Source organism: Lepidochelys kempii, chromosome 8 (genome assembly GCF_965140265.1).
Source record: "Lepidochelys kempii isolate rLepKem1 chromosome 8, rLepKem1.hap2, whole genome shotgun sequence".
Lineage (NCBI taxonomy): Eukaryota > Metazoa > Chordata > Testudines > Cheloniidae > Lepidochelys > Lepidochelys kempii.
Window position 1 is genome coordinate 69,962,402 of NC_133263.1, and position 16,695 is coordinate 69,979,096.

Consider the following 16,695-nt stretch of genomic DNA (forward strand, 5'->3'; position numbering starts at 1 on the left):
ACCAGGGAATACTCTTTCACCTTTTATTCTAAACTCATTCTAGAGAGATACTGTATCTGCCCTGTAGTGATGAACTATGCAATAGCTGACTGTACTTAGGCCAGTAAGCATCAATATTAATGCTTGCCAGTTTTAATAATTACTGTTTGCACTGATGTTAACTAAGTTTTTATAATATAACTGGTGGCTCACATACACTGTGCCAAAATGAAATTATTGTGGTGGCAGCCATTAGCCTCTGAGCTTTGAAATCAAGTAGCCAAAATTGTATATGTTAGATATAAAAAGAAGAATGCATAATTTTATCTTGACTAGTCATCTCTAAAACCAATACTCAAGAACATTAATTCTATTAACAGATTTAATTCTATCATCTGAAATTCCTTCATCGTCAAGATTCTTTTATTTCCTTCTTTCATCTTGACCTCTGTAAATTTCTGTACATCTTATTAAATGCATGTCAACCAACTCTTTCAATCATCTTTCAAAGATTTAGGGAAACTGGCAGATAGAGCTTGGGGATGTTGGTCACCACTGAAAAAAAAACCATAAAAGACTAGGAGAATTTTTGAGTTTTACCATGACTGCTGAAAGCAGAATGTGCTAGGAATTTCCAGCATACATTACAGTCTTAATGACTAAATTTGTTCCCTTTCATCTAAACTAAACAGATTCTTTGCTGTACTTCCCTGAGGCTTCTCTGTTGCTGTTGGTATTTATAGCTATGTAACTGCAAGGCTGTTTTTGGTGTACTGCACCTTTAAAAGTAAAGTGGGCCCTCTCTAACTTGTTTTTAGGCCTGAGAGTTGGTCAGCATGGATGCTGTTACTGTGCTTTCTCATGGGGACTTTATATTTGTTCCTTTCTATCTTGTTATTTTCTTTCAAGTAAAAGTCATCCAGTAAGAAAGGACATATTTGTTCTTTGTTCATGGAAAACAATAACACCCTATCCACAAAGAATGAAATCAATGAACTTGTGTTGAATCATAAGTAGAAAACTGTTCTCATCCAGACTGAATATGATGATAATTAAGCAGGGCTGTCAAATATTTCTAAATAACTATTAACAAGGAGTCAGGTATAATGGAAAACTTTGGAAAAATGAAAAATTATCAATCATCCATTAAGGGGGTAATAAAAGATAATTAAAAGGAAGATCATTGTGAACACATATGGTATGTAACTGTGCAAGCATATTTTCTTAAGTTTAATTCGTGTGTGTCTGTCTGTCTGTCTGTCTACATAGAGATATTTTGTTTTAAGAATTTGAAAAACCAAAAAGTCATTCATGAATATCAGCTATTTCACTCCCTTTGCATTTGCTTATTATTGTTTTATTACTATAGACTCAAATTAGCCCCAAAGAAGGATGGCAAGTGTATAGTTCAGCCCAAGACCCAGATGGCCGATGCATTTGTACTGTAGTTGCACCAGAACAAAATTTATGTTCAAGAGACGCCAAAAGCAGACAACTTAGACAACTGCTAGAGAAGGTAAGTCTCCCAAATGTATCCCTTCTTTTTGTCCACTAAGACTTCCATAGTAATCTGCTCCTTTCCCTCTTTAAAATAATAAATACAGCATTCAATGATTACCTATCAATGTTATTTCTCTATTTCCCCTTCCCAGTTTTCCACCACTAACCACACTTCATCTGGTTTCTTTACAACACAGCTCTGCTGACCTGAGTCATTGATCCAGCAGCTTAATGCTGCATTTTCTCTCATTTCTGCCTCCCAGATTTCTTTCTTTAAGAGAACCAAGTAATGCCATATTGCTGAAGATGGGATCAGCAAAGATTACCGTGCTGAGCCTTCTAAGCATAAAAGGGAGGTTGTTGGCAGGGTATCCTTCATAATGTAATGTATAGTAAATGCAATGAGATGTGTAATGTATATAAAGGAAGATAGTTTCTGTGTAACTTTGGAGCTGTGATGTACCCTGCATCCATACACACCCCTCCCCACATTTGAGCTTGAACAGCTCATCTTAGAGATGCTGTATGTCAAACAAAGATACCTGAGTGACAAAGTTTGGAGTCTGAGTTTTTGGGAAGCCAAGTGGAAAGTGGTCTCGGAGGGAATCCCAACAGGAGCTACACCAGCAGCTGGAACAAAAGACTAGGATCAAACCCAAGAAAAGTTTAGAGAACTGCTGTCAAACCTACACTAACACTATGTCTACACTCTGGACATTACAGTGGGACAGCTGTACCACTTCAGCTGTGCTGCTGTAAGGTCTCACATGTAGCCACTCTTTGCCAGCAAGAGAGAGCTCTCCTGCCGTCATAATTAAACCACTCCCAACAAGTGATGTTAGCTATGTTGGCAGAAGAACCTCTCCTACTGACACAGTGCTGTCCACACCAGCACTTTTGTCTATGCAACTTATGTCGGTCAGGGGTGTGGACTTCATTCTCCAGAGCTTTTACTCTGGCATGTTTCTCAAACATTAAAATACTCATAAATAAGGTTTTTAATCTTTTCTTTTTCTTTTTGAAGTCCACAGCACCAACCCTCTCACAACTAGCCCTTTGATAATTTGGGGTCTTCTATATGGAGGCTTAAGCTCTACAAATTATTTTTTTTCACTAGATGATGGCAAATGTGGGTACAAACAATCATTTTACTACATCAATAAAGCCACATATTGCTGTTTATTACAGTTTCTGTGGGAAAGTGGCTTCTGGCAAAGTGAAACATTTCAAGCTTTATCATAGCTCTGAAAGGATTTATTTTGTTGGCTTCAGTGATTAGAAAGAACATAAAAGAAGATAAAAATATGGATTTATTCCATTAACAGTACTTTCTAACAAAAATGTATATGGCTAATTATTGCTAGTTAATCTACACTGCTATCAACACTATTTTTAAGGTATTTTTAACGAGGTGGTAGGTTAAGTAAAATCAAACTGTATCAGATCCACAATATGTTACAGGATTGTAATAACCAGATGCAGTATGATACAGTCGTCATCACAATGGGGTGCCAACTGAAACTATGGATAACACCTCAAAGGTTATATATGTTAGTGTACGGAAGGAATATCACCCTTTTCTCCCACCTCCATTAGACTGGCTGGACAAAAGGGGTTTTGCCTGAGCAAGTTGTGAGTAAGATCTTTAAGATTGGGCCTAATATTTTCTAGTGGTACTTCCCCCTCCCCCATTTACTGTGCATGAGTTAAAGTTAATTTTGGCATAAAATTATTGCACATGCAAAACTCTCTGAAAAAACAACAACAAAATGTTCTACTTCAGCTTCATGTCTGGAAATGTGTCACCTCTTCCCACATTTTTTGTCTGATTTTTATAAAGTTAACACTGATGAAAGATACATAAAGTACACACAAATTAAAGGTGTCCTTGTCTTAAAGATGGGAATGGGCTGTCTTTTGTTCTACATATGCTCAGTCAGTTACTTGAAACTCATTTCTTTTAATCTTTCAGTGATTTTTTTCTATTAATGATTTACAGTTGAATAGATGTATTTTATTTCTACTGATAAAACTATAAACAATCACATATCCTACAGTCTGGCCACCTGTTACATTGCTGAATTTTATAATAAAATCTCAAATGTAAAAACTTCTCCAACTCTCAACCCATCCTCTCCTCAAATGGCTGGAGGAAAAGTGCCTTGCAGCATATCCTGAAGGATAACAGATCTGGAAGTGATTTCCAAAGCCCATGATCATGAAGGATATCCTGCCAGCAACCTCCCTTTTATACTAAGAAGGGTCAGCACGGTAATCTTTGCTGATCCCATCTTCAGCAATATGGCATTGAAAGAGGCAAGTAGGATAGTCCAAGTCATTTAGAGCTTAACAGCCTTTAACCTGCTAGGTGAGCACTCTGGCCCTGATCCAACAAAGCATTTGAGCATATGCCTTACTGTAAGCACAAGTCCAATGGGACTGTTCACATGCTTAAGAGCTTTGCTGGATTGAAATCTGTTGTAGAGGCATCTAGGAATGCCTCTACAATAGATAGAGAATCCATGGACCAGGACCCCCTTGTATTAGGCACAGTACAAACCACAGAACAAAAAGACAGTCCCGGCTCCAAAGAAGTTACAGTCTAAGGAATGTACTAATAGTAATAATGTTGGTGTCAATTTAATAAATCTTATTATCTGTATCAGAGTTAGGAAATATTTCTGAAGCATGCATAGGTAACTTTGAGTAAAGATATTTATAGTAAAGTAGGCCTCGATGTATAACGAAAAAAGTTCAAAGCTTTTTTAACACACACTAGCATTTTACAGGCTCAATCCTGCTTCTGTTGAAGTCAGCTGGTATTTTGCCATTAACTTCAATGGGAGCAGGATCAAGCCCTAAGATATGGTATTTTGCTGACTTACCAAAAACAGTGGCGTAGTCCTCCTGAAAATTTAAAAATCTAGTTTGAGTAAATGTCACTCTCAAGCCCAAGACCATGTTTTTCCAAAGCACTGACATTTAAACTAGTGCATCACTAGAGTGTAAAATATTGGCTCTTCAAAGCTTGTATTCATATTTATCAAAAGCCCAAGTTGTACATATCTCTTAAAGGAGACCCACTGGCCCTGCTCCTGATCTCTCTTGCACTGATTTCACACTCAAGTAACTTCACTGACTTCCGTAGAATTATTCCTGATTTTCATTTATGTGAAGGATCAGAATCATGCCCATTCTCTTTAATAGAGTAGTACAATGTTCCGGGCAAAATGATTGCTTCTAAGAGCCACATGCTGTATACAGAGCACTTGAAAAAATTCAGCAAGTGCTGCATTATATAGTACAAACTCTGTCTGGGTGGCAGCATGCATTTCATTTGCTAAGTATAAGTTCAGATCCTTGATGAAGCTTGACAAATTTAAATTCAAGATCAAAACTTTACCCCATTCTTCCTCCACACACCCCAAATCTTCTATAAATTGGATTAAGTAGCGAAGTGGCATGGAGTTATAAGTTAACTCAGGTCAATATCCCATTTTCCTGAGTTATTGAATACTTGCATTCTTTTGTTCAGGAATGTTGAATCACAAACCTCCTTTATGATTCCTTGCCCTGAACAGTTCTTCCCCTTGCTGAATTGTCACAAAACTCAGTGCACAGTTTTCTTTTTTAAGGTATTATACGATGGGTAAAGACATTGGGCCAAATCCCTCTAATTTATAGTGGAACAATCCCATTTATTTCAGTGGGATTACATGTGTGACCAAGGCCAAACTGCGGCCCACTTTCTGTATCGTTGTACAGTTATGAATTCAAAGCTCCACTGAGGTAAACAATGGCTAACAATTCAAGCATTGACAGAGGCATGACATTTTATCATTTGACATTTACCTACACATACAAGAAAAAGAAAAACAGAGTGCAGCCAGTGTTCTTCTTTAACAGGTTCAGAATATGTCCCAATCTATTGAAGTTTTAAACCTACGGACGCAGAGGGATTTCCAGTATGTTTTAAAAATGGAAACACAAATGAAAGGGCTGAAGGCTAAGTTTCGGCAAATTGAAGATGATCGGAAGACATTAATGACAAAGCATTTTCAAGTAAGTTTTATTTTAATAATAATTTTGAAAGCCTGCTGCAAGCTATGCACTAAAAAGCAATGCATGAACTGCTAAGATCTCAGCTTGAAAAGCTTATACAAAAGCAATGTTGAAAAGGAACCACAATATAACCTCTTTTATTATGATAATCACTTTATTCAGTTTAACTGTAATAAGGAGTGACCATTAATTATTAAGACGTTAGAGAAATGTCAGTATAAACAGAATCCTATTTTACTGTGTCAATGTGCAGTTCATATTGAGAGATTTATATGCAGTCAAGCACTGGTGATAAATGAGGAAGCCAGGGAATTAATAGCAAATGACCAGAGGGTTTTGTACTTTTACAGTTGTCTGACATTTCGTAGAACTGAAAAGAAGAAAGATCATAATGAGTGAAGTTATTGTAATTGGTACTTAATAGCATTAAGATCTAAAAGTTTCTGATTAGAGATTGGGGGAGTTAGTTATTCGGGGTGTTCCCCCTCCCCTCTCTAATCCACATGTGCTATAAGAAAAAATGTCCATGTTAAATTTCCTAGTAATTTTTCACTGAACAAAAACTTTAGCCACCCTATCTGCTATGAAATCTAGTTGCTAGAGGTTAGAAATGGCTATTGTCTATTCTTAGGAAGCCATCTGGACTATACTAAGGAGACAATGTTACAGACATATAGTATTGCAGGTACTGGGCCCTAATGAGGGAGAGTTTTGAGTGTGCAAGGAATGCAAGATAGGGTCCATTAAATATATCCCAAGGATGCACATTTTATTCTGTCTTTTGGAGGTGCTCATGATAGCTGAAACATGAAAGCATAGGCTTAAATTTTCAAAAGGAGTGGCACCTGAGTGGCATCTGCTTGTTCAGAGGTACTAGGCACTGAACAGCTCCCATTGGTTTCAGTAATTAATTATACTAATAACCATACTCTCCAAGTGATCTCTTACTTATTATTCTCAGTTTAGCTGAAAGTCTGAGTATAATTCTGCTCAGCCAGTTTCAGCTTCATGAAAGTTTTCCCCTTTACCCCTTGTAATGTTATTTGCCATAACACCACATTGTGTTGTGCCATTATATATTTTGTATTATTGTTATTTTTTTTTCCAGAGGAACAAAATACCAGAATTTGAAGGTCCAATTTGGCTGTCAAAGGCAGCAACCTGTTGTACTACTCCAACCTTTTAAATATTCGATATTTGTATTGGCTGGACATTCAGCTTCAGTTTGACAGTTTGCCAGGAGACTAAAACCGACAGACAGACAGACAATCAAATTAAAGAGTAATTGAAATGTCAAAATAATACTGTCTTTCGGAATTTTGACTGACTAAAATTTTGGTACTGTACGTCATTCCTGAGACACAAAAAATTGTCAGTTTGCCTGTCCTTGATACCCCCACATTGCTCCTATTAAATCTGGTGGGAGTTATGTGGCAAATCAAAGGAGAAATAAGCTCAAAAATGGTGCAATTTCCTGCTTTTATTGCAATGTGAATTCATTCTTGTAATAATAGATTTAAGAGGTGTCTAAGTAGTATCAATAAAATCAAAAGAATCATTATAGTTACAGTGATCACAAAATCTTCACTTCCTTTAGTGACGTGATAAGATCATAGAATCATAGAATATCAGGGTTGAAAGGGACCTCAGGAGGTCATCTAGTCCAACCCCCTGCTCAAAGCAGGACCAATCCCCAATTTTTGCCCCCGATTCCTAAATGGCCCCCTCAAGGATTGAACTCACAACCCTAGGTTTAGCAGGCCAATGCTCAAACCACTGAGCTATCCCTCCCCCCAATCTCCAACTAAGAAGTTAATTTAAAAATGAAATACCAAAGGTAGTACAGTTCTGTAATTCTACCCATTGAAATTTCTTAGGGCTTGATCCTGTTCTCACTGAAATCAGTCACAGTGCTCCTATTTACTTCAATGGATGCAAAACTGGGCTCACACATTAAAATCTTTGGGGCAGAGAAAGTTTTTAATGTGTGTTTTAAATTGCTGTAAGTTTATGTTGCTGTATGCATAGTTTTCAATAATAATAAAATAAACTCTCCACTCACTCCTCAATGTCTCTGTTGCCTTTGACAGTGTCACTGATCCACTTTCTCTTGCTTGGGCTTCCATTACACTCTTCCCTGATTTCCTTTCTACAGTTAACAGATGATTCTGAAGTAATCAGCCTTCTCTTCTGTCTTGTGATGTTCTCCAGGATTCTAACCTTGGTCTCCTCATTTTTCCCCTTTATGCTTTCCCCCGGGTGATCTCATCTGCTCCCAAGACCTCTGTTATCTCTGTTCTGGCAACTGTCAAACCTATATCTCCATCACTTTTTCTCCCTCTTCTGTCCAGGCTTGCATCTCCTCCTCTCTCTCTCTCTCTCATGGAAGTCCTGCTGTTTCCTTAAATTATCAATGGAATTATAAAACATCTACATGTACATCATCTGAAAAGGATAAACCCACTTCCATAAAAGAAAAATCTCTAATCTGCTAGGATTCTTTCAGGGTATCTACATGTTAGTGGCTGAACAAGAGCCAGTTGCCGTAATGTATTAAGACTTATTTTAACAAACTCCCTGGCAAAAGATATTAAGTGCATTACAGTTATAGGACAAGTGATAAATAGCCATTATGGATTAGAAATAGCTAAAAGACAAACATTCAATAAATGGGGATAAATGGCCGATTTTCAACATGGCAAAAGTTTAAGTAGGGGTTGTCTGGGAAAGAGAAAGAATGATGAGGTTGCAAAATTTGCAGATGACATACAATTATTTAAGTTAGTTAAAGCTAGAGAAGAATTTGAGGAAGTTCAGAGGCATCTAACAAAACTAGTTGATTGGGCAGTGAAAAATCACTAAAGACAAATGCACGTTGGCCAATATAATTTGAATCTCTCATATAATTGTTGGGATCTAAATTTAACTCTAACCACTTAGGGGAGAGAAAGACCTAGACATTACTGTGAACAGATCCATGAAAATGTCTGCTCAGAGTGCAGTGGCAGTCAAAAAAAGTAAATAAAATATTAATATTTATAAAAATTAAATAGAAAATCAGTGACAATATAATGTCACTGTTTCAGTGCTGTATCCTCACCTAGAACTGTGGGTCAGTCCTGGTCACCTTTTCTCCAGAAAAATATAGTCAACAGGAGTTTTGTATCACGTGCAGGGAAAGACAGGTCTCAGGAGATTTGTTTCCAATCTTTTAAAAATGAATTTTGTACTTTCAGTAGAAATTGAATATTCTCTTTTACATTTTATCCAACACATAGTGTTGAATTTGCTAGACTTTCATGATACACTAGTAATGGATCTGAAACTAAAATCAATAAGAATATTAAAGTCATTTTATTAATCAGTTCAAAATATTATATTAAAGAGTGTTAGGGGACTGAACTCCTTTAAGCTGCTCTAATGCCCAGTTGACTGCTTTTTGCAGGAGTTGAAGGAAAAGATGGATGAGCTGTTACCATTGATCCCAGTTCTGGAACAGTATAAAATGGATGCCAAGTTAATCACCCAGTTCAAGGAGGAAATTAGGAATCTGTCTGCAGTTCTCACCGGGATTCAGGAAGAAATTGGTGCCTATGACTATGAGGAACTACACCAGAGGGTGCTCAGTTTAGAAACCAGACTTCGAGACTGCATGAAAAAACTCAGTAAGTTAACCATTACATGGCATATTTTGTCCCTAAGTTATATATTTTAGAGCTTTGATGTAGAAACATAAAATCCTCTATTTTTCAGCTCTTTGACACACTGGAACAGATTCTGATCTCTGTTACACTAATGTGTATCAAGAGTGACTTCACTGAAGTCAACTGTTATGTTACTCTAGATTTCCACCAGTATTGTTTAAATTAGACTCTGACCCATTGTTAACAGAAAGAGTTAAGATGCAGAATTATAAGGGATGGCAACTTGGAAATCCTAGGGACGGGGGGTCTTAGGATTGAATTGCTCATGAGCTTGTTAATGGGATGCAAAGATTGTTTCCTCTCTCACACTAGTTGTAATATAACTCAGGCCAGGATTGCCATCCAGGTGCTTTTTGGTGGCCAGTGTGATATATGTTGGCGGTCTCTGTCCAGCGTCCAATGGAGAGATATCCACATGACAAAAACCATCATCAAAATTTAAATCTTGGTTTGAAGTTTACAAATAGCCAGTTCAGAAAATGACCTCTCAGACTGTATTACCTTTGGGCCTCTAATACTAATAGGTTAGGTGTGATCCACTGATGAGCAGCATAATGAAATTAGCACTGTTATCAGCTACTTTAGCGGAAATAGGCCTCTAATACTAATAGGTTAGGTGTGATCCACTGATGAGCAGCATAATGAAATTAGCACTGTTATCAGCTACTTTAGCGGAAATAAGGTATTGTTGACAGCACAGCTTTGTGTTTGTTTCTAGCAATGCCATAACCTTCCTGTGTGACTTTGGGAAAGTCTCAGTTTTGGATGCCCAGTCGTTGGCTTCAGTGGGTGCTTAGGGAAATTAGGGACTAGTTGTCTAATATTGGGCACCCAAAATTAGAGGCCTTTTTTGCAAATGTCATCCTGAACAGGGGATAATTAATTCTTCTCTACCTCAGAGGCATGTTCTGAGGATTTAAAGGCCCTAGCCTGCTCCAATTAAAGTAACTGACAAAACACTTTGAGATACTTGGCTGGAAGGTACTGTTTAGGAGCCAAGAATTATTATTTATTGAAAGTCTTTGCCTTCCACTTCTCTCAGTCTGACCCCTTTTATGAGAACTAACAATTCACTATGAAAAAACATTAAACACTTAAAAATAGAACTCAGGCTTATGATAGGTTTCTCAATTATCAAATCTTGGGTGTGGACTTTTATAGGCGGTGGGTGGCATCTGAAATATGAAAGAGGTGCTGCCTATTATAGAAGATGTACATTTTTGACGTAATGGAAAAAGACAGAAAAAGTCATCTAGACTGGGTTAACCTCTTCAATTATTTATTTTCAGCTTCTTCTTTTTACACTGGATTAGCACATCTGTGATGGGCAAAAATACATGGAAGATTTCCTCAGACAGAAATCTCTTATGAGCCAATTCTCCCCCTCAATACATACACATAATAGCATGTTATTACACTGACAGAACATGTACATGTGCAGTCAAGGGAAAACAGATGCTTTGCTATGCAGCGGCAAGCAAGAAATTTGGTTGAAATAGCGACTTGTCTTGATAGTTAATGTTCTGAAGCAAAATTAAGGAGAAAAAATTGGCATTCCATATTTTTCAGTCATCTTGTTTTCATTTTTTTGTGGTGAATCTCTGTAACATAAATCAATGAATTGATTGCACAATGGGAGGTATTCTGAATATCAGAATCATCCCTGTTATAGTTATGTAGTCTTTCCTACAGGTTCCTCCCACACCTTTTACTTCCCTTCTAATTATTTTCCTAGGTCAAATCCCTTCTCTTAACTCTCTTCCCATGAGTTCTTCCCTAACATACAATTCTTCCTTTCTTTCTTGACCAATAAAGAAGTCTCTGGGGCCGAACTTTTTTTTTTTTTGTATTGGCAATTGAAGGGGAAGAAGTTCTATCAAATAAAAGTAGCAAATACACACACCATCACCACATTGAACTAAAAATCATACCCTACTGCTAGTATCTGTATGCAAGTTGGATGAAACTGCACTACAGGATCAGAAAGCCCCCTCTTATCTGTGCGTGCGCATTCTCTCTCTCTGTCTCTCAGAAATTCATCTCCAGATTGATTCTGAATCCAAACTCTGCAACTCAGTTATCTCCCTATATAGATACAATTGTATGATTTCCCCAGGGCTCCTTTTCCCTCTGCTTACTGCCAGGATCCCATGTCTTTCTCTGTTTTTAGGGTTCTTTCTTGTTTTCCTCTCCACCTCCCTGGACCTATGTCTCTGCACCCCTCTTCCTTCTTTAGCCATGTAACAATCACATATTCTCCTAGTCCACAGGCAACTACATTTTGAGCCTCAATAGTATGATGATGCCAGACAATAACACTAGTAAGGCTTTACCATCTAATGTTTTCATATTAGGGCCTATGGTGTGCCTGCATGCTTAAGGAGTTTAAAGGGGGTTTCTGGCTAACTACTGAAAGGATTTCAGCCTTCTTAAATCCTAATGCAGAATTGTCTTTGCTCCAATGGGGGTAATTCTCAGAGGTCCAGGTGCTCAGAAAAGGCTGAGAAAAGCATAGCACAGCTCAGGTGGCTTTTGAGCTCCCCTATTCCTGGACTGGCTGTGTTCCTGGCAAGTCCCCACATGCAAGTTAGAGCAGCCTGAAATCAGCTTAAAGTTAATCTTGCTGTATATAGCCCCAAGAGGCTGATACAGCATCTGGGGATCAGGGGGCAAAAGGAAACTCCAGCTATCGCCCATTTCACCCCAGTCGTGCCCATTGCACTGAAGGGCTATGCCTGCTCCACACCACTTGAGGATCCCTCTGCGCTTAGGACCAGAATCCTCTGGCCATGTAGGACAGAACAGCAACACTGTACCCAGGATCTGGGCTTGAATCATTACAGAGTTTTTGTTGAATCTTGCAGTATAGCTATCTAACCAGCACGTGTAATGGCTTTTTTTCCCTCTTCTTTTCCCTAGCAGGTGTTTTCCAGTAATATAACTGTTATATTATGCATTATTTATACAGTTCTAGCCACTTAAAAGTAATTTTCCATCTGCACTGGCAACCCTTGCAACATTCATTAACATACAGTGAGCAGTCATTTCACTTTCACTGAGATTTAAAGATTTCCACAGCCATTGTGAAGAGTGAAACTTGTTCCTTCTCCTTAGAATAGGAAAATGTCACTTTGCATTTGATAAATAGCAGTTGATAAATATAGCCTACATTTTCAGAAGTGTGCTTGCAGTTTAGCATATGCATGACTTGTGTGCATACATTTTGTTGTCTGCGTATAAAAGGGTGTGTGTGCTTGCATGCATTTGTGTGTGCAAATCCTCAGCTGGCACGCATGCAAGTCAGATACACACAAGAAAATGTAGGCCTTAATGTACTGCACATAATGTGCTGTACATAGGGACAATTTTTACTCTAGTAATACACTGCTTTCCTATGATTTATCACCTTCATTTAATCAGCTACTGTGCATTAACGCTATTTAGTAGTGACAGATTTTTAAAAATAAGATTAGTCTAGTAAATCAATATTCTCTCAGACAACAGTTGCCTATGAAATATGAAAGAAACTATTAGACTGGATACATGCTGGACTCATTTCCAGCTTCTTATACAGCAAGGTCAAGGGAAAATTTGACATTGATATTTTTGCTTGGGGCCAGGAAAGTGTGATACCATATTCAACAAAGAAATCCCATCATATTGATCACAAAAGAGATGGTAACATTGGCAAAGGATTCTTTTATTGATAATAGTGATTCTTTGTATGGTACAATTCCTGTAGATTCTGAGGAGCTTTACAAACACTAAGCTGTACAGCCTTCTGTGAGGGAGGTAAGCATGATTATCCCCATTTTATAGATGAGGAAACCAAACAAAGAAGGTAAGTGACTACACCAGAGATTACACAATGAGTCAGTGACAAAGCTCAAAATAGAACCAGGAATTTAAACTCCCAGTGGTAGGCTTTAACCACTAGACCATCATATTTCCCAGTTTGGGGCTAAGTAGGATAATAGATACATAAACTCTAAGTAAAGGGTGAGTTCAGTTTCTAGCTCTTCATTTTGCAGTGTAGTCCCATAACAAATTTTATCCTAAGGAAGGATACAAAAGAAGTAAAGCATCTGGAAACTGCTTGTGCACACACTGAAAAGTGGACTCACTTCCCTCTACCCTGTTCATTACCCATAATAATTCAGGTCAGTGTTTAGTATCTAAATAAATACCTGAAACACTCTGCATATAAAAGCCCAATCGACTGTGTTTGAGACAGAAAAAGGAAAATCTCATAACTAGGTACTAGCAGAGTTCAATAGATAAATATTTATTAATTAACCAAGAAAACTTCTATTCTGTCCTTGTACTAAATGTATTCGGCTCATTTTCTTTCAGCAATACATCTAAAAAGTAACCTTACATAAAAATAAAAATGACTTATATGATCATTACAGTGGGATTGTTTTGTTTTGTGGTATATGGTATAACTTGTAATCTTCAGGGTAAACACTAGTCATCACAGAGATTGTGGGGATATATTAGCATTGGCTACCCACACCTATGTGTACCCTCAAAACAGCCACATGTCAATGGTCTTCCCAGCCTCCCCCGCATGTTCTAGTGACATACAGAATAGGTGCTGGCAATGTCTCATCACCCCATGGACAGTTCTGGAAGGCATTCTGCTTTTCAGGATTCCCTAGCATGCAGGGATAGTGCATCCACTTCTACACTCCTTCATGGGTAGTATACACTCCTCATCCCGTACCCTGATCCTCTTCTTAAACCAGCATAAATCATGACCAGCTGTAATGAAGTCTATGGAGTAACACTAGTACAAGAAGGGAATCAGGCCACAAACACCCATGAGATGGTGCACTGTACTCCTTATACAGTCACGTTTAGTGAACAAACATTAAAAGGCTTGGCTGTTCAGTTAGGATAACCTTTGGGATTTTCAAACGCGCTCAGCATGGGCCTTGCTGTTTCCATTGAAATCAATTAAAGTTTTTCCAGTTGAAGCAGATTTAGACCAATACTCAGTGTTTTAGAAAAATCTCACCCTGAAAATCTGCTGTTATCTAAACCTATCTGGATATCTTTGTTCTGAAAAAAGTACTGCAAATCTATCAAACAAGCTCTCACAAGAATGTTCCAAAATTTTCTCTTCTTTGCTGGGATGGAAGTACATAAAACCTTCCTTTCTCACTATCATCTGGTATTTCTGCTTATGAGGAAACTGAAGGGCTGAGATGTAGTATAGTCAAAAGGTTATGTACCATGACAAGAGTTATTTCTACATTGTCACACTGTTCTTCTGACAGAAAAGAAGGAGCTTTTGGCCCTGAAAAATAATCTGTGGGCTGTTTACATTTCTTAGCCACTGCTACTATTGTAGAAAATTCATGTGGCAGATTGTTTCTTTGCTTCACTGATCTTTCCCAGCTATATTTCTGAATTCACAACTATATCACAAATAGACACAGGATAAATCTGTGATGCAAAAAATCCTGTATTATTATGGTATTACTATTAGTCACTTAAAAGATAGTAACAAGGTGTTTCCAACTAACACCAAGATTCAGTAAAACAATTAACATGCATGTCTAATATAGTTGTAGATGCTACTGTCTGCCATTCATTTCAGAGTTGATGAAAGGACATAGCAGGGGATAAAACAATGAGGAGTTTTCCATCATCTAGTCTTTTGCCACCCTACTGTCAGCATGTCTGCCTCCCAGGACTGTTTTTAGAATATTCACTTTCTATCTTGTTTCCAAAGGAAACAAGAAACCGACTATCCAGAAAACATCTAATGAATTGGATCAAGAGCTTTTCTTTTTTAATTTATTTTCACCTCAAGGGAAGGAGGGCCATGACATTTTCCCCATTTTGTTGTTTTTACCAGCTCTTTATTTCCTTTCCTTTTTTAATCTGGTCACTTTCTAACTTAAAACAGGATCTAGAAATTTTACCAGCTGCTGTAGCTGAAACCCCTGTTTTGGCTTCAAGGGGTCCAATTAGACTTCCAACCAGAGAAGACCAGTGGGATCCATATACTGATCTACCCCATCCTGGGAGGGGGAATTTCAGTCATCTCTGCAGCACTTTTCCCATGGCCTGGACTCAAAGAACAGCATTGCAGAAAGCACTTCAGAAAGCCACGAGAAAGTTAATGCAGCCTGAGCCTGAACTAATCCTTCTGCAGCTCCCATCCACAGAAGGGAATTCTCCTTAAAGGCAGATTCTAAGGGCAGCTTCCACCTGCAGACTCCCTGGCAGTTTGGCTCCACAGATGCAGAAGGAAGAACTGATACAGATGGCAGGCCCTGGTAGGTTTGATGGGTTCTGGGACAGAACCGCTGCCCATTGCACAAAGCAGCAATCTGTATCCCACTCCCCTCCCCACAGAATAATTCCAGGAAAATTCTACTAGGGGAAACTCTTGGAGTTTTCCTTTCTCAGAGCCCCTGCCTGTGGAAGAGGCCATGTGTTTTTTTGTTAGTTTGTTTTTTACATCAGTCAGCTACAGTATATAACATGACAGAGTAGTGTTTTATTTTCTGTTGAAAAGATGATCTTCTAAATGTAACCCAGACATGCCATGTCACTGACATTTTAAGGGACTGATTCTGCATCTTCAGTTCATTAATATCACCATTCCCTCACAAACAACGTTCACATTCAAGAACAATTCCCAAATGGACAGTTATGGGAGTTTGCACTGAAGATGAGAATGAGCTGGGATTAGATCATCACAGTTTACAGTAAAGTAGATAAAAAAGTACCTGTTTCCATTTTTTGCTCAGAACGGAAAATTGGAACTACTTGTAACCATGTAACAAAACTAATCTTGCTTCATTTATGAATTGTTAAAAGGCTTCATATCAAAACAGTTCTCTTTCTGCAGACATCCCTGTAGAATGCTGCACCACAGTTGGACAAATAGGGGAAAGTTAAAGTTAATATTTAATATTATTTTAACATTAAATTTATAAATAACATTTCATTCTTTAATAACTTGTTATAAAGAATGCCATGAAATGCCTTAGGAATAAATTAGTCCATAATAATTAACAACATTTCAATAAAACAACTAATGTTTTAGCACAGTGGGCTTGGCACTTTACAATGTACACAAATACAGATTGCCTCAAGGTCCAATCCTGCAAAATCTTTACAGCTCCATTGTTACATGTATGCAAATGTGTTTGCAGGATCAGATTCCACAAGACAGACATGGAGAAAATGATGAGATTAAGGTACAATATTTCCCAGAGAAGAGGGGCAGCTTACTTTTTCATTGTTTTAAATTCTGTTAATCAGATTCTCTTTTCTTCTGATGTGCCACTTGTCAAAAAGGCATTGCACGTGATTTAGTGTTTGTGTGATTCATGGAAGTGAAATGAGGAGATGGGGCTTATATTTTGTCAATTAATTTCCTCCTCTGGTCTCACAATTTGTCTCCGCCCAATCAGAGAGCCCAGAGCCT

At 37.9% G+C, this 16,695-nt stretch overlaps 1 protein-coding gene across 3 annotated transcripts in view; it reads left to right on the forward strand.

Moving 5' to 3' along the window:
- Positions 1-16,695, forward strand: part of OLFM3 (olfactomedin 3) — a 121,062-nt gene that overhangs the window by 96,855 nt on the left and 7,512 nt on the right. For all 3 annotated transcript variants that reach the window (XM_073356875.1, XM_073356874.1, XM_073356873.1), the window contains 3 exons: positions 1,349-1,495; positions 5,386-5,541; positions 8,987-9,206. In XM_073356875.1, coding sequence (XP_073212976.1) covers positions 1,349-1,495; positions 5,386-5,541; positions 8,987-9,206 — 523 coding nt within the window. The remainder of the gene's footprint in view (positions 1-1,348; positions 1,496-5,385; positions 5,542-8,986; positions 9,207-16,695) is intronic.